The 18,456-nt window shown below is 47.0% G+C and overlaps 1 protein-coding gene across 1 annotated transcript; it reads right to left on the bottom strand.

Annotated features, from left to right (window-relative positions):
• Window positions 1-89: 89 nt before the first annotated feature.
• pgfb (placental growth factor b) lies at window positions 90-11,090 on the bottom strand. The gene is made up of 7 exons (XM_057059056.1): window positions 10,452-11,090; window positions 3,282-3,318; window positions 2,224-2,420; window positions 1,913-1,992; window positions 1,761-1,787; window positions 1,621-1,683; window positions 90-1,538 (listed from the first exon to the last, which is right to left on the bottom strand). Exons 1-7 carry the CDS (start codon window positions 10,560-10,562, stop codon window positions 1,517-1,519), a joined length of 537 nt encoding a protein of 178 aa, XP_056915036.1. The 5' UTR covers window positions 10,563-11,090; the 3' UTR covers window positions 90-1,516.
• Between the last annotated feature and the right edge of the window lie 7,366 nt (window positions 11,091-18,456).

Below are 18,456 nucleotides of genomic sequence, written 5' to 3'. Positions count from 1 at the left end.
CACTGAAAAGTTTCAAACAACCTTCCTTTTTCCCTTCGCTGCAGTCTAAGTGTCCCTCTACTTTATGAAATAAATCCCACAAGAGAGGATGACAACAACCATAGTAATTTAATTACAAAATAAATATTGAAATGAAAATAAAAACATCAAGGCAGTAGAAATGTTACATTTACATAGAGACTTTTCTGCTCCAGAACATGAAAATACATAAGGACACTGTTTTATGCAACTCCTTCAATCGATCCCTTTCTCACTGCAGTGTTTCCAAAAACAGACAAAGGAAGGCACCTGTGCTGTGGATGTATGTGGGAGTCTAAGGTCTGCAGGACTGACATAAATATGATCCACCTGACAGCACAAGGCACATAAATATACTTACATTTCTGACAACCGTGTGATAACATTAAATCAAGACAACAGTTATGACTCATGCATTTAATAGACTTTAATACTGAATGAATGATGTTTGAGTGTGCTGATTATTGCAGTACTCATCTGTCCATTTTTTACTGGCCTTGTCACAGCTCGGCAGCCTGCTGCACACATACTGAAGTGATCTGAAAATGGCTTTTTCTTCTTTTCTCGGTTAGAACACTGCTTCTCAAACGTCTGGCTGCCCAGAATAGTAGCAACTCATTAGCTGCAGCTCACATGAAATATGCTAGAGTTATTGTCATTTACAGTAGATAGGTCGAAGCATTTTTCACAACTATATTGGCATTCGATGTCACCTTCTGGAGCTCACCCTGTCAAAAAAAACCCTATAATGGAGCATTTCTATAAATTACGATTCAATTATTCTTCTGAAGGCTTAAACTGTGGGCAGCTTTATGGAAATATACTGCTGACACTGAGGTTTTCAAAAACTCGACCGCCAGAATTTTAGAATATTGTGGGAAAAGATGATAAAAATGCATTTTAGATAACACTTTAAGATGTTTTTTAATTTATAATTATTATTAGTGAAAGTGACTACGATGGTGTGATTAGAACTAACAAAATCATTTTACCCAACTTTTTTTTTTTTTTTTAGAAATCCCCAAAACCTTCTAGTTCTGACCACCATTTCCATAAACACTAATAGATGATTTTATAATATTGCCTTTACAATGTTGCTTTTTTTAAAAAAGATGATAAAACTTTTAAAAGATTGCCAGTTCCAGCACAGTACGCTCAACTGTATTAATAAATACAGACTCCAAACAAGTTTAAATACAACAGGAGACCAAATTACAATGGCTGATACAGTAATGACATTTAGAAGAAGGCGCAGGTTTGCTTCGTTCGAAATTGCACCGGCTCCCAGGCGTGTCCATTGTGTGTGACAGCGGTGTTTCCACTTCGTGCACTTCAGTCCTGAAGCGCCTCACCACCAACGCTGCGCCCGTCAGACGGTGCTCACGTCAGCAAACATCCCGGATGTCCGAGTCCCAGACTGTCCACGCAGTTTTGATGGATGAGCGGAGGACCCCCTCGCCGAGCCACACCGCAACAAGGCGTTGGGCCGCCACGACAGTTACCTGCGAGGGATCTGGCACCTGAAAGGCATTTGGATAGAAGTGAGCACCTCTGACGGTGTTAACGGAGGCTCATGAATCCTCCAAAGGCTTTTGCCATCACCTGTCACACTCTTTCATTTTCTGCTTCTCTTTTCTCTTCCTTCCTCTTCCTCTTTGCCTTCTCCTACAGGAGGAGCAGATTTAAAACCCGCCACATGAAATGGAGCGTGTCATTAATGCGATGAAGGCTGATTTTCCTACCTTTCGACAACAGACGGTTTCTTGACTCTGCAGAATAAATAACAGAACCATTAGTGCTTCCGTGATGGCTGTTTTAGCCCCAACGGATTTAACAGGGAATCAGAGTGCAGCTGTAAAATACTTGCTGACTTTGTTGTGACTTGTTTTCTTACCTACATTCACATGTCTGATGCTCCACAAAAGTCATCTGAACATATTCTTTAACCGGCTCAGATGGCCTGATCTTCAACAGCTGAAACGTGGAGCAGATGCAGATCGTGAGTGAACGATATCGGCAATGAATCAATCAAGGCCAGAAATGTACTTTTCCCCCTCCTGTTAGATTTGCCAAACTCAAACACAACAGGGAGAGGGGAAGTTTCTTTGGCTGAAGTGCAGCTCTGTGATCTGTCCTCACATGTCTGGAGGACGAGACGATCGGAGCCGTTCACGTCGGACTCGACGGCGTCAGCGCCTCACTCACCTGCATGGTGACGTTTGTGGTGGTGGTGGGATGACACTCGAGCTTCTCGTCACCGCAGCAGCCCGCGCACCTCACCAGCGGCACGCAGGAAGGGCTGTAGATGTGCTCCACCTCCGTGGGGTACTCCTGCACCACCTCCACCAGCTTCTCGATGGTCCTGCAGAAGCTGCGGCTATACACTTCTTCAAACATCAACACTATGGAACAGAGAAGCTATTGTTGGTGTCTGAATCGTGATCTCAATGCTCTTGTAACGGCCATTTTACTCCATGTACACAGAAACATGAACCCTGCTGCAAAACGCCATCGGTGTATCCTGTTATCATTAAGAAGCTAAAATATTTGTTTAAAGAACAGTATGCCTTCCTGTGGGGGGGAATTATTGTTGTTGTTATTATTATTATGATGTGTGAAAGTGTCTCAGTTACACAGTCTGTGGGGGAGGAACAGGGAAGACCGTGACCCAGCAAACACAGGAGGAAGCGAAAACAAACATTGGAAACATGGCCATGGACAGAACCCTGCTAGAGCTGGAGCTGAGCTGCCCCGTGGGCACCTCTGGGACTGCGCTGACCCCTGGGGTCATCGAATGGAGCCTGATATTACCACAGCGGCTGATAAATGCAGACAGTGTGGGAGGGGACAGCCAGGGAAATATCCAGAGTGGAGGGACGAGGGCATGAACTTTAAGGTTAAGCAGCGCGGAGGGCTGTTTGAGAGGCCTATTACAGCTAATGTCTGGCCTTTTATGCCATCTTTAAAGGTCTACCTCCGCCACTTTGGCGTACGGGAACGTGGATGTAGTGGACGAGAGAGGGAAAGCGGTGAAGCAATCCCGGCTGGCCCAGACACGTTCAGCTGCACTCAGATTTGCATTGAAGTTGCATCCAAGAATTCTTATAAGATTTAAGAGCTCAATGATCTGTTGTTCATAGCTTCGGCGCGTCTGACGGACCACGCCTCAGGTCACATGCCTTTGCCCCAGGCTCCGATCGGAGGGCCAATGAATACGCGGTTAGTTTGAAGCAGACAATGGTGGTTTATTTTGCCATTCTCACCTTCAGCGGTGCCATTTCCATCTGTCAAAGGTAGACTCTGCAAGAGAGAAAGTAAGGTGAACCATTAGCAATTGTGTGGTGCGCTGAATGGATTAATGCATCAAAATAAAGTCAATAAAAGTTTCTTTTTGCCTCCTGGTGGTGGTCATCCACTCACTATGAGAGACGTCAGGACAGTTGTGGCTCCAGGGACTTTCTACCCTGCTAAAATTTGTTTAACTTTAATTTGATTATACTAATGAGAAATGAAACCTTATAAAAACCAGAAATATTTCATTTGCATCTAAATGTAAATCCTCCACAGGCCTGAAATGAAAATGTTCCCTGACAGTTGGCGTGACACACAATCACACCTTTGGTCCCTCCTGCAGCTCATTCTGTCCTACTGTATATGTGACCGAACTGTGTGCCCGAATGTTTAGGTTCAAAGCCTCTTTCCTGTGGTGTAAGATTCAGCTCTCTATTTATTTTCCCATTGTTGGTTTCCCTGTCTGCCTCGATTTTGTTCCCATCATCCCACCATAAACACAGCGGACTTCTCATTGGCCTGGGAAAAAACAAAACCTCGAGTTCACTTCATCTCAGGAAGGGAAAATCTACATTTGATAAAAGGCCGCCCCCCCACAGGCAGAAGACCCCGGCCGGCCGCAGACGACCTGGGATGGCCCCTCGACGCCGGTGTGACGGTAGGAGCTAGAAACCACGGCCCTTTTGCAGGGTGGAGGGGAACGGCTGTTAGCCGCGCGCTACGTTGAGCTGTTTCTCAGAAGAAAAAGTGATTAAGGAGGCACTTCCTGCACGGCGACGATAATGCGTTCAACGTTCGGAGGTTCCTGTAAATCTGTCAGTCAGATGACTGTCGGGCAGGCAGCAGGACACCCGGCGTGACAGATACCAACAGACACACAAGAGCTTCCAGTCAAACACTTAAATCCTCCCTGTTGTAGGAGGGGGAGGGTGTGTGTGTGTGTGTGTGTGTGTGTGTGTGTGTGTGTAGGGTTGGAGGGGTTGAATGTACAGCTGCTCCACTGGCTTCATGCTAAAATGAACCCTGCTGGAGTCACAATGTGATGAGAGTTTGGCAGGAGTTCGGCCGGAACGCGACGGGTGGCCTTCAGCATTCAGCTTGGGTTTTTGTTCAAAGTCATCTCCAGGCTCTGGCTCGTTGATCTTTGGGGGGGCAAAACACCTCTAATGATGGCGAGGAGCTGAAATAAAGATGCTCCTCCTGTCTGTGGGTGCTGCTTCACATCACAGGGTCTTTTTTCTCCACTGAAACTGGCTGGATCCTCTCACCCCAGCCGTGGGCTACAGCTTGCTGTGGCTAGCGAGCGTATCCGGCACTTCGCCTTGTTGAGAGCAGAATACTAAGCTCGGATTGTAAAAACAATGTGTGTGAAGATCCTCACGTAGCCAGTTCTGGCCTGGAGTGTATCCTGACTGTGAGTGAAAGCTAAATCAACTTGGACAAAATGAAAATAGTGGTGCTTTTGCCACATCTGATACTAGAATTAGCAATAAAGTCAGCTCTTTAGCTTCAATCTTTACTTCTGTCTTTCATTTGCCGTTTTCAAACTCTATGGAAGGTATTAAAAACTTTTGATTGAAGGTTATACGAACATGATCTAACTCAAAATTCTTCTTCTGTTGGATAATCACCCAATGATCTATGACTGATGGATACTTTTACCATCAAATAATCCCTCCTGATTTACTTGTGTACTTCAGGACAACTTCAGGAACAAGGAGTTCCTGCATGTCCAACATGCCGCATCCCTGTGAAAATGAAGCAACAAGTTTTCTCAGTGCCTTTTTAAATTATCTTTTTGGAGAGAAGCGATTTGAATCCCTTTGACAGGCTGGACACAGGATCACGCTTCCTCTGCCTCTGGACAGGCAGCTCTTGACTTCCAGTTCTCAGAAATGTTAATTGAGATTGATCAGACTTTGTTGAAGAAGGAATATTGAGTAAATATGAGATTGGATTAAAGGTCAGGAGGAGTAAACCCTCCTATTGAGTCTATTCTGCACGCCACACTTATGCCATAACCACGATGTCAGCGATGTCATCCTTAACTATGCACTCTTTCTTGGGTTGTGTCCATTCCCTACATTCACTCATTCATTTGGGTTTACTTTGCTTTTGGTCAGGGGGCGATGGAACGGATGGACGTCACTTTTCGATCGCTGTTGAGTGCTGAAGTTTGCCGGTAGGATTTTGCGAGCCGAGAGTCGGCTTCTCCCTCCCCGATCTCCGGCTGTCAGCCCCGAGAGGCTCCAGGCCTCATTACTCTCCACTCCCACACAGCCCAACTGCGTCATCTTTAACCTCTTTACTTAACTCCATCTGTCAGGGAAAGGCCAACATGTGTGGAGACTCAAAAAGAAAACATGATTGGGACCCAGCAAAATGACCACGGAACGGATTTTTTCCCCCCTCAACAATCAGGGTCACGCTGCTGGAGGGGAGGTTAGCTAAATCAGCAGCAGGTACTCTGGGTGGTAGCCAAAACCGCCGGCACGTCCCGCTGTTACGGAGACGTAATTGAGATAAGACGCAGCTGTAAAGCGACAGACTCAAATACAGATGGATTTTTTTCACAGAGCAGCTACAGATAGATCCTGTCACCATGCAGGACCCAGTTTAGGGCTCCTCTAGATTGCACAACGATAGCAGGGGTGAGAATAATTGAAAGTTCCAGAATGACATACTTTCACTGCAACCACTTTCATTTTGACTTTCTGTTTCTAAAAAAAAGAAAGTGGCTATTCTAATCTTCCAGACTGATTTCTCCCCGAACATTTTTGATGACCAATGTTAATAATAAATGATTGAAAATTCATGATTGTGGCCAATTATACTATAATGATAAGTGGCAGTGAAAGAAATTTAAGCACTTGGCTGTTTCTTCTAACATGGACCAATAAATGGTGGCCTGGGGTGCACCAGCAGTCATATCTGGTCTAAACAGAAGGATCTACACCCCATGTAACCGCTCATCTAAAGTAAAGGCCTGCATCTCTCAGGCGGGAGGCGCAGGTTGGGGGAGGGGGGTTCTGGTTTTGGCCTGATGTGTCTGTGATCACCAGACCACACAGGACCGGAGCACTAAAGCAGAGCGAGTGAGAACAAGCATCCAGACAGCTCGATGAGTGAGGGAGAGGGCCACCTTCCAGCTGCGCTGATCCGCCACGTCCCAGAGCCAGATTCCACATCATGAACACCGGTGATTCTCGGGCTTTAGCCACGGCCGAAGGGTCATCGTGTCCACTCTCCACCCAGCAGAAGGAAGCTAGTTTCTGTTTTGTACACGTGGTGGGTGAAACCTCGACAAGAGCGGTGCCACGACGGCCCTGACAGTCTCCAGCCGGGTCTCTGGAGTGGTGAGGTCAGAGCCTGTGATCGCACAGCGCTACCAGAACACTGGCAAACTTCAGTGGGGGCACGGGGGCAAACGGGCCGCAAAAGTTCCTTAAGATGCACGTGTGAATGGATGCCTGCAGATGCTGAGATATTCCACAGCGAAGTGACACCCTTTGTGCTGTGTTACACAGTCCAAACCACAAGGAGGAATGAGGGGGTAGATGTGCGAAATACATTTCAAACACAAACAGATTGGCTTGACAGCCTTGTAAACGATGTAGAAACATATAATAAATTAAAATGCTATTTATTTACATTCATTTGATATGGAACCAAACAAAAGCCCCTCTACCTCTATGGCTCTGGATTCATTTGAGGACCCAACGACCTTGGCCTGACCCAGATTAGGCTGTTAGCAAGCAGCACTTTGAGGTCTCTCTCTCCCAAAAGAAGACTTTGTACAGTCAGCACACACATTGTGAAGATACAAGACAGATTTGTGAGGAAGTGGCCAAGTAAAAAGGTGTGTTTTGGGGAGTGAGTTTGGCTCGAGAGTGGAATATTTCAGGGTTATTGGTAGAGCAGTCAAGATATCGTGTACAGCGTGTTTGTAGCTTGTCTGTTACACAGACAATGATGTATCCCCTTAACATCTTACACTCATGAGCTTATTGTGTGCTATGCTACCAAGCCAGAGTGAATAAACTGATTAACTCTGGCCTTTGTAATTGCTTTCTTTGCCATCAATCTACCACCACTGGGCTTGCTACAACTGTTTCTGCTGTAGCTCCTACAGAATGCACCATAGACTGTAAAAAGAGAGCTCTTTATATAAAAATATGCAAACTTTCTCACATGCTGGGCTTCTTTAATGCAGAGCCGAGGGATTCTGAGCTTGTTATATCAGCCCTGACACAATATTTTAATGGTTGATTAGAAATTTTCATTTGCCATTTCTCAAAGACCAAACTTCCAACTTCTTTTAGACTCCAACTTCTTTTAGCCAAATGTAATGACAGCGGGGAACATATTCATTATTTTTCATTCTTCAATGATTAATATTTGCATCTAGAGTTGTTTAAACAACTTCAGTTAAAAAGAACCGACAAAAATATGGCCAAGTCGAGAGGAGGGCTAAGAGTCTGTTTAAATGTTGGTTTAGATAAACACCATTTCCTCAAAATAAGTCCATTAATGCATGTACAAATGTCCTCCTCTGCACACACGCGTGCGCGCAAACACACATGGCACAGGTCTGGTCTTGAGATAAGGCTAACCGGTGGTAATTGTGGTCTCTATTACAGTAAACGCTATTCTCCCTGTGTAAACCACAGTAAATTACATCCAGATGAGAGATTAAAGCTCGCTGAGCAGACGGCTGCCCCGAGCACAGCCGCTCCTCCTCTTCCACGGGAGGAAGGAGAAATCCATATTTCCTGATTGTGATCGCCCTTCCCTTGGGCTGCAGCGTTACAACTTGAGAGAAAACACCACAGCAGCACAGCTCAGGTCTCTGCCAGTCAGCAGGTCACTACTACATGAGCCCTGCGGATCCCTGCACGCACGATCGCTGTCGATGCTTCCGGTTAAGACTGTAACAGGAAAGCTGCCATGATGACGATCACATGTGTGTGATACAGATGGTCAGGCTTAAAGGAAGCACCTGCGTCAACCCCCCCCCCACCCCCCCAAACGATGCTTAGAGCTGTAATGCAGAACTAGAGAGTCAAAAATGAGCCCGATAAAGCAGTCAAGATTATGTTCTTCTTAAGAGTAGCTCTGTGATACTCTTTGAAGGATAAATCTGGAGTTGTGCAGCATGTGGCTCGAAAGCAGGCTAGCATTAAAGTGATTAGTGTGTGTTTCTGCACACAGGAAGTGTCAGAAACATGGAACAGGACATGTCGAGGAACATGGAAAAAAGTTCCATAGAGACCACTTTTGGTGACCCGGGTGACCACGAGGAAAGCATTGTTCCAAAGAGATACCCAGGTGCTTCCACCCACCGCCAGCACCTTTGTTGGTGTGTGTGTGTGTGTGTGTGTGTGTGTGTGTGTGTGATTTTACTGTGCTGAAGTCAAATCAACCTCATCTGTGCTAGTTCACATGTATATTGACGTAGATAATGTGGCCCGATCCCTTCGGAACAGTCAGGAAATGACGTGCGTGGACGTCAAACGACTGAGAACACAACGTCAAACACTCCAAAGTCTGAATTTTTATTGCTGGTCAGTTATTTTGTATCTCATTAAAAGTATTGAGGAGGTGCAGCTCTTCATCTCAAGTGTCTCAAGGTTTTAGTTAGAGTGAATGATGCGTGTGTCTTGTGATAGCCCGGTGACCTGAAATAGGCTGATAATCAGGCTCACCCTTCCAAAATCCTAATTAGGAATAGATAGTAGCAAGAAAATAAATGGTTGCCCCAGTGTGTATCTAATGCATGTCTACATCTATATAATAACAAAATAGCAAAAGTTAGCATGACTGTGTGGTTGCAGTGTGAATGACCTGGCGGGGATATAAAAAGAAATGGATGTTTCTAACACAGACACAAAGACCGTGAGTGTCTCAGCAGACGTATAAAGCAGAAGTGAAGCCTACCCCACCCTCTCTTAACCATTCCACGTGTCATAACGGACATGAATGACTGCCTGAGTCACAAGGTTGCTCCAGCTGCAACAGCCATTCACTGCAGTGATGAGAAAACCTTGTTATGCATTAGCCCTCTATATTTATTGGCCAACGTTCAGGAGAGCAATAAGAGCGCTTCCAGCCGCACCGTCAATATTTGCATTTCCACTTTTGTCTGAGGCGATGTTGTGAAGGAAAAGGACACACACCTAGCAGCAATTCACTTTTAAAGAAGGCAATGGAAAAAAAGCCGGGTTAGCATGCGGATCCTGGCTTTAGCCTTCTGAGGGCTCTGGGTTCTGTCACTCTCATTTTGACCGAGCTGATTATCCGGATTAGCGGAGATGTTGTGATCCAAAGCCGCTCCCACTCGCTTCACTCTCGTCCCAGCAACAGCTGGGAACGCTCCAGTGGGGCTTTTTTCCCTCCTTTTCTCAGGGCCTGACAGAAAGGGTGTCATCAGCAGGGCTGAGAACCGATTTCACAGTCAGGAGCAGCAGTGCCAGAGTATCACCCAGCAGACTTGAGCGTGACACGTTTGGGCCACCGGGGACTTAAAATGTTGGCATGAGGGGGTCTGCCTGATGGCACCAACTCCTGCAGGTGTTTCTAAAGTTACTGCCTGTTGACTCTTCTTGCTTCACTTTAATTTTCAAGAAGAGAAGGAGTGGGGTCTGCATGCTTGCCAAAACTGTCCTACCCTGACAAAGCAGCCCGCAAACACAACTGTGACCTCCTGCAGCTGCGGGGTTTAAAGGCCTTACTTTAACCTCTGTGATGGGGATGCACGCCGCAGAGACCGTGCCTGATCATGCAGGAGAGGGAGGGAAGCAAAGAACTGGAGCAATCCCGCAGCTTTTAATCATAAGGCTCGTAACCTTTGGCAAACACAGCAGCGTTGTGAGTCACAGGCAGAGATGCAGTTTGTCACGTTCCTACTTATGAATGAAGCGGGCGTGTGTGCTCGCTGCGCTCCAAACAGCGTTAAAGCGCGAAGTATTATCGACACGAGAGTTTACAAGCGTCTGCTGACTCAGCCCGCGGGCTCTTAAAAGATCAGTCAGTTGAACTTTCAGGGGTTCTTTAAAGCAGAGGCCCAGTCAGTAAAGAATTTTAAATAAAAAAGGACAGATCTGCCGCAGAGATTCACGGAGCGCAACTTTGCGCGTCCCTACCTGCGCAGGTGAGAGCAGTAGCAGCAGAAGCGCCGCCGTTGTCTGGACAACAAAGGCGACTCTCATCTTGCAGACAGACACTTGGGTGATGGTGGCTCCAGACGCGCTCATATAAAACTCCCCAAAGGCTCCAGGATTACTCAGGGGAAAAAAGAAGTAAAAGAAAAAAGGCAACGCTGACGCGGAATTTCCAAGAGTTCTGTGTTAAGTAATGCTGAGTGGAGTCACGTCGCCGCGCTGCTGCGTGTAACCTGATGATTTCGACTCAGTTTCCTGATGATTAATAGGCCCCAGGCGCAAAACGGAGGTGGAGGGCAGCCATTCAATAGGCCTATCCCGCAAAAAAAATCAAAAAGCTGTCTAACTATAACCTCGTCTTAAAATGAGGGCATCAAGTCACAACCTCTAAAAACTCTGAAACTTGAAATAACATCAGCCGGCTTCAAATTCACTGCACAAAGCAGGGGGGCGGAATTATGTCCAAGATCGGTCCAAAACGCGAGAGTGCAGTCGCAGCCGCCGACTGGAAAAGTTCTGCGCGCACCGCTCGGCGGGATCGCACACTTGATAATTGTCCGGCACAACCTCCTCACAAGCTGACCGTCCAGGTCTCCTCCCCCTCTCTGCCCTCACCGGTGTCCGCCTCTTAGCTGCAGCGTGTGCAGGGGTCTAATTTATGTGATGCTGTAAAAGAGCTGCTGCTGATGCTTTGAATCCCGAGCCTAGACTATACAACACAGGTGATTTACGCGCGCGCAACGCGCTGAGAGATGGATTGGGAGCACTCAGGAGCTATTTAGGAAATGTAAGCACTCAAAGATCCTTCTCACGGTGATGACAGTGATGGTATGGTGGTTGCTGGCCCCGACTGCGGGATTGTGGGAGCAGAAAGGGAGATTCCATCACTGTTTGCGTGCAGAGTTTATCGTCAGCATGTGTTTGGAGAACCTCTGGAATGAAAAGGATTCCTTGTGGGCTTCCACACATTCCTCCAACAGTGCTAAATAGCTCCGCTGTCTCCCTCTTTTGTGCAGATCACACCCGGGAGTTTGGTGTTTCCAAACATCCCAGACTATTTAAGCCCTGCGCTCACTCCAGACAGAGCCTCAGTCAGCAAACAATCCAGATTTTAGACAACTGCTTTAATGAAGCTGGACGGCATCACAGACTCTGCATCTTTGCCAGTCAATAAAGGCTGAGGCGGAGGAGAGAATGAATCTGTGATTCTTTGATTTGGAAGTCAAAAGGAATGGATCAGGACCAGGCTGACGTGGCACATTAAGATGCAGATGTGGACACGGCCGCAGCCAGACAGACTGTGTTTGCTCAGCACGATCACACCATCTGCTCGGTGACCGATCGGACATTGTTAAATCTGACCAGTTTGACGGCACCTAACAGGATCACTCAGACTGTTTGGGCTATAAATACAAGTTGACAAGACAAGCAAACCTCCGCGATAACGCACACAGTTCGGGGGTGGGGGGTGGATGGATGTGTGTCCAGATAACAAAACAGCATTCTGATAGATTCTTCTACGTCCAGCCTGCAGATACTCGGTCCCGGTCTCCTGAAGGCTGAATAAACACTGAAAAAGATCCAGAAATCGTCTCCTCTCCTCAAATTGAGTTTGCTGACAAGGCTTCACGATTTAGGGGAGGTCAAGCACGAGTCCCTGCAGCCTCCCCAATACCATGAACATCAAATGGGAGCCTCTCAGGAACTGGAGTGCCAAAATAAGCACATTTCCCGTTTGCTGTTGACCCCTCATTTTAGCAGATTGCAGAGTAAAAAGTAAACAGATGAACAACATTAATGATGTTCATTCATCATCGCTGGGGTGGTTTTGGTTTCCTCCACAATGGGGCCTTCAAGGGGAGGGTGGAGGGTCTGTAGAGGCCCTAGCTTGAAGGATCTCATTAACGACAGTTAAAAGCCGAGCAGGCGGGCAAAGCATCTGAAACAGACCTTACTGTGACTCTTATGGAGTTATTTATTGGCCGCATCGCACCTTTGATTTAAAGGCTAAATGTTTCAAACGCTTAAGTGAAATAACAAGACCAGAGCGGACAGTCTGAGCAGGAGGGTCCTGTTCTTTGGTTTTACTCAGCGGACCACCTGGACTTGCAGGATACGGAGATATTTCACATTCCAGCACGGCCCTTTCTTCCTGGCATTAATTGGATGTGGCAAATTGTTTTATTGTCTGGGAAACTATCTATATTTTTAACTGGCAAAATAGGAAGCAGCCCAGCCATGAGAACCATGCCGCGCTCACCTCTACAGCGATGAGAGTCACGCTCCAACAACAGGTTCTTTCTTTTCAAGATGGCGTCAGATCCTGTTTACACTTCCACATAGCAGCGATGCATTATTTACATCCGATGCGTTTTTGGGTCCCGGGTTGGCAGGTGTCATCCTGTTTGTGTGTTTGCATTGTGTCATTTCTTCTAGGAAGCCAGTCATGTGTGCAAACAATTGGGGAGAGTTATTTTAGTCTGGCGAGTGTCCTGAGTCGGTCCCTGCAGAAGTCGCCAGGTGCTATTTAACGTCAGGCAGCTGTGTCTTGGACATCGCATCAGCCGGCGCTGGACGGCGGCCCGAGCGAGGATGTCACAAGAAAACAAGTCTCAGCTCAGTCCGTCTAAATTGAGGATCCGTTTCAGCAAACAATGTGGACGCCGGTGCTGAAAACAACCTGAGATGGTACCACAATATTTGTGTGTTAGCATGAGTGGGAAGCTGGCCCGGCTTTGTCCGAAAATATGAAAATAAACAGAAAGTATTTCACTCTCTTGCTTTAAATGTTATAAAGAACACCTTGTTTTGTGGTTGCGTAGCCAGTTGCTTGCTTAGGGTTATTTTCAAGCACAAACACACAGAAATGATGCGTAAACTCTCTATAGAGAAATTGCTACAGCGCTCCAATTAAAACCACAAAGTGTTGTTTATACGTGTCCGTCTGCGTGCACATTTAACAACAATGGCTTGTTTCAACCCAAGGGACCCGCTGTTATGCCACTTTAAATTTAAATCTAAACATTGTAGCCTGTCAGGCAGCTTTAATATGCTGCCATGACTGGCTCAAATTGTTTTGATGTTGTGTTTGATGATGTATTTATGCTGTTTATCTGTTGTGACACGTCTAAAATCATGATCATATATTCAGCTAATTTCTAAATAAGCTTTCAGATTGGCTCAGCGACATCCCCAGACTGACGCGGATCTCTCCGGGAGCCTTTGCGGCCCAGAATAATTGAGCGGCAGCGGCATCACCAGCAGCGGCAGCAGCAGACGCGCTCTCAAAGGAAACCAAATGTTTGTCCAAGATAAAATTTCATCACCTCCACGAGCTGCGGAGATGAGCCCCCGCGGTTGGTAATATAGGAGAGAAAACAAATCAACACTGAGAGTGAGTGAGCACAGCTTGTGTAGCTGCCAGCTGTAAAAGCCGGCAGCTTCAGACGAGGAAGGCGAGCGGCACAGTCGGGCAGACATCAGGCTGTAACTCAGGCCTTCTGTGGCCCCTGTAGACTGTCTGAAGAGGCCCCACATGTGGTTCAGGGGTCATCACTGTTGGTGGTGGCTAAAACAGACAAATGAGATGTTTTTGCAATTTAAATCTCTCTCACATTCAAACATTCCTGCACAACATTAACCTCAAAATGATGTCTGATGTAAACATGTTGTTCAGCTGGGTGAAGTCCTAGCAGGTGTACTCCGGCACGCATCGGACTGAGCCTGTAAACACCTACGTATTTTTTCAGCCCTCTGACATGTTAGTAAAAGAGATAAAGGAGGCAGAAGCTAATGGAATATACAATTTAATCTTAAATTGCAATTGGCAGGCAGATTTGGCCTATTCCTAGAAGTGGGAGACACTTTAATAAACAGGAGCTCAATCAGCCGGGGGATGTGTGTGCGTGTGTGGTGTGTGGTGCGTGGTGTGTGTGTGTGTGTGTGTGTGTCAGTGTGGGGATTGGCTGGACTGCAATCACCTCTAAGTGCTGCCGTTTATTTTTTCAGGTTGCAGAGTGTTGATTTTAAACCTCAAATTAGTTTATCCTCCCTCAGGGGCTGCGTGTAAGACCTTTACGAGGTTCCCTCACAAACATACACGCCAGCCATGTTCATAACTCAGAGACGGTAGCCGTGGAAACTGTAAACACAGCAGCTAACCCGCACTTTGCACCGGACACAAATAAACACGCAAGCTTCCCTGAAATAAAGAAGGTCTGCCTCCTGACCAATCCGGTCCAATCAATTAGTTTTTTCCAAACAGCAAATACGTAGTGGGACGTATCCGACCTCAGCAGCCCTGATGGCTGCAGTGCATTGTGGGTGAAGGTGTTGGTGGGTATCAAGTGTTTGGTGAAGTTCACCCGTGAGCAGGTGTTTACATGACCCGTGGCCGGGCAAAACCGAGCACACAGATTTATTTACGTGTAAAGTAATAGATTTACTCAGATAGCCGATGCTTGTAGAAGCAGAGGGGGTGGGAGCAGAGGGAGATGGGGGTGGGAGGAGGTCAAGGAGACGGGGAAAGTTAATAAGCTGAAATAATAAATAAAGCAGCGGGCTGATGGGAATCTGGCAACAGTGCACATTTGTCGTCGTGACTCACTGTTTAAATGGCGGAGATGAGTCTGTCTCCTGGCGACCGCACGTCAGTACTTATAGGGCCACATGGAGGTCCACGTCTGCTGTTCCACTAATGTCGCCAAGCGGCCGGAACTCTAACGGCAGCGCCGCCAGGGAAATGGTGGTCAACGAATCCCAGATGGTGCTCTGCCCGGAGGGGACCGAGAGGTGAGGACCACCACGGTGGATGAAACGGAGGGACAGTGGCGCTGCAAACACACCAGCTAAACAGACAACCTGAAATACCTCCTCACTCACCCGCTTGTGCAGGAAGCATCTTCGGCAGTGCTGACGCTAAATTTTCCATTTTATACACAAATAAATACACAAGTTCCAGGATGAGGTTGTGAGACGAGCCTGTCTGTCCCGCAATCGGAATCTTTTTCTTATTTTACATTTGCAAAAGTAAAGCAGCAGGACTCTTCTTGTGTGGGCGTCTGGGGGCACCTCGGGGGGGGGGGGGGAAGCGTGCGTTGGGGGTGAAAGGTGTCCTGATAAGACCGAAGCCATAATGGAATGGAGCTGGTGTTGAATGAACACAGATCACTGACTGACTCTCAACACTCCGAGCTGTGAACGCGCGATAATGTGCGGCTCTAATCAGAAGAAAATAAACAGAGCAGCTCCCCTGGCGTCATGGTAACAAGAGGAAGGCCTAGATTGATGAAAGAGAAAGATGGTTGGACAGTTGACTGCTGTTTGGATTTCCCAGATTATCCATTAGCATCTATTTGAAAACGTGGCTAATCTGACTTTGTGTTGTTGTGTGTTTTGGTGACGTCGGCTGTCTAAAGTGGGTTTTTCTGGACAAAGGCCAGCGGAGCCTAGGGTTGGGGGGGGGGCTGCTTATAACTGGTGAGCCTTAAAGAGCCAGCACGCTCTGTCTGGGGGACTCCGTCCTACTCTCAAGGATCGGGGGAATTTTCCCATCGAGATGAAAAGCAGATGTCCCTATTTTTCCGTCTCGTCGCAAGGACGGTCTCCTTCTCCTCGTGTGCTCAAACCTGGCCCGCCGCCGCCACCCCCCAGGGACAGGAGAGGAACATGAGCACCATGGGAAGGGTGGCCCTCCCAGCGCTCAGTCACATGAGGACGGGGTGCTTTTTGTGGGAGACGCCGCATTAGGTACAGCGCTGTGAGCACATGGAGCCGGTCCAAGTGCTCCCGAGTTTCTCATGGAAAACGCAAACAAGATCTGATACAAACATCATGTTCTAGTGAGTCCCACTAAACATGGGTGAGCGCTGGTCAGCTGTTTTTTCTTTTGTTTTTTTGAGGTGGACTTGACATATTTTCTTTTTTGCTGCCAGTAGTGATGGAAGGTGTGACCTCTGACCCCTGGCAGGAAGAGGATTCACAGAGATCAGACTGGAGACACTTGTTTACTCCTCCTCCTCTTCTCTTCATCACGCCACCCCCCGGCATTTTTGTCATGAATCCCGAGACGATAAAGAGTCGCCCCATGCACCTGCGACTACCCTGGGCCTCCCCTTTTGTTGCCCCAGGGCCCGAACCTTTGGCTCAGTTCTGACTTGCGTACTTTTCCAGGATAAACAGACGCAGACAAACTATAGGCCAGTCACCGGGCATTTGGCTGAAGACTGTAAACAGATCAGCAAGGAGGAAGACCAGGAGCTCCCCCTGTAAAATGAGACTGACTGACTATCCTGAGGCGGGAGAGCACAGATACAAGGCTTACACAGATGCCTGTTCAACGTCCAAGCTTCTGTGCCATCATCTGAGATAAGGGCTTCGGTATGAGGTTGTTTAGGCAGAAGATTCCAGGAGATGGCTGAAGTTCTCTGCGATGGTCAAAGACCCCAAGACTGCATGGGAGCAAGTAATTGTGTCGCCCAGAACGGGTTAACACGATGCAATAAATGGGAAATTATTTTTCCCTCAATTAAGCTTTACATTTGTGGAAATTTGGAAAACACAGGACCGGAGCCAGGAAGTGGAGCCATAGACCTGAGTTACTGCCGATACAGTCCTCCAAAATCTAAGAAGATTTTCCAAGAATAGTTTAGTAAATAAATAAAAACGTGGCCTTGATAAAAGGAGCTAAAAAGACACAATGGAAGCTGTGAATATGAGTAGGAAACTTAAGAAAGATATTCAAAAATTCAGACGTCCAGTTTAGATCCCTATGAACTCTGATGTGGCTCGGGTCGGCGTATTTTTTTGCGTGGCCTCCGATACAGTCTGTGGGAAGTTCAGAGAACCATGTGTGTTCTGCAGCCTGTTCTGCATCTGCTCAGGATCCGGGAGTATTAATGTAGGCACCAAGTTCTCAGAACCAGTCACTGAACACGATGATACAGATCTGCATTTTGGGAGGAAACCACCAGGATGGAAGTCTGGGAAATCTAGAATTTTACTAATATGGTATGTTATCTACATTATGTCAACAGAATCGGACTTGGTCTTTCCTCAGTGCAGCGGGAGTAGCAAAAGCAATTATTTCAATTAATAACAGGTCGGAAAAAGTGACAACGAACGCGACAGTGCTGGCGCTCACTTTGATGACCGCAGCAGGATGAATGTCTAGGGATGAGGCTGGAGCCCAGGCTGGAGGTTCTGCCGAGGAAGATTACAGAGTCTGGCGGTGTTAATAAGGCTGTGTTTACATTCTGTGGCTCCATGCTTAAGGAGACCTGAGTGACCTGGGATTAAAAAATGCTTGTAGACCCTTGATCTCTCTCTCCCTCTCTCTCCATCCCTCCCTCTCTCTCTCTCTCTCTCTCTCTCTTACACACACACACACACACACACACACACACACACACACACACACACACAGAATCAGACACTCAAGAATTACTTTCCTATCAGCAGGATTGCTAGAATGCTATGTATCACATTAGTCGCAGGTCTGCTCTCCCATTAATTGCAATCTTTTTATCTAACCTTAAAACACATAACTTATAACAGTATTTATATTGTAGATGTAGGTTTGCATATAAGGGGCTTTCAGATCATACCATTAAAAGATCTTGCTAAGTAGATTGCCTATATAGAACTTTCAGATGGAGAAGCCTTGATTCTGCTATGCTTGTTTGCAATAAATGAATCCTAAAATGATGAAAATTACAATGCATGTGAACGTGGAGGACTGATTTATGGCAACGTCGGTCAGGGCACAGTCACACACTAAAGTCTCCTGCACTCATCTCATCTGCCAGAGATTCTCCCTGCACCTTGCTAAACCTGGATGTAAAGGAAGTGCAGCCCGGCCTCACCTGCACGGCCTGTGCACTGCAGATGGAAAGCTGTTCCGCTGTCTCATAAGCAAGGGAATTGAGGGTAAGAGGCAGTCCCACATCTATTGCCTTTGATGGTGCGGTTACCAGTGATTGCCCCTCCC

This window comes from Takifugu flavidus, chromosome 16, assembly GCF_003711565.1.
Source record: "Takifugu flavidus isolate HTHZ2018 chromosome 16, ASM371156v2, whole genome shotgun sequence".
In the NCBI taxonomy this organism is placed as follows: Eukaryota; Metazoa; Chordata; class Actinopteri; order Tetraodontiformes; family Tetraodontidae; genus Takifugu; species Takifugu flavidus.
Note: the sequence above shows the minus strand (reverse complement) of the source record. Positions and strands in the feature narration are given on the sequence as shown.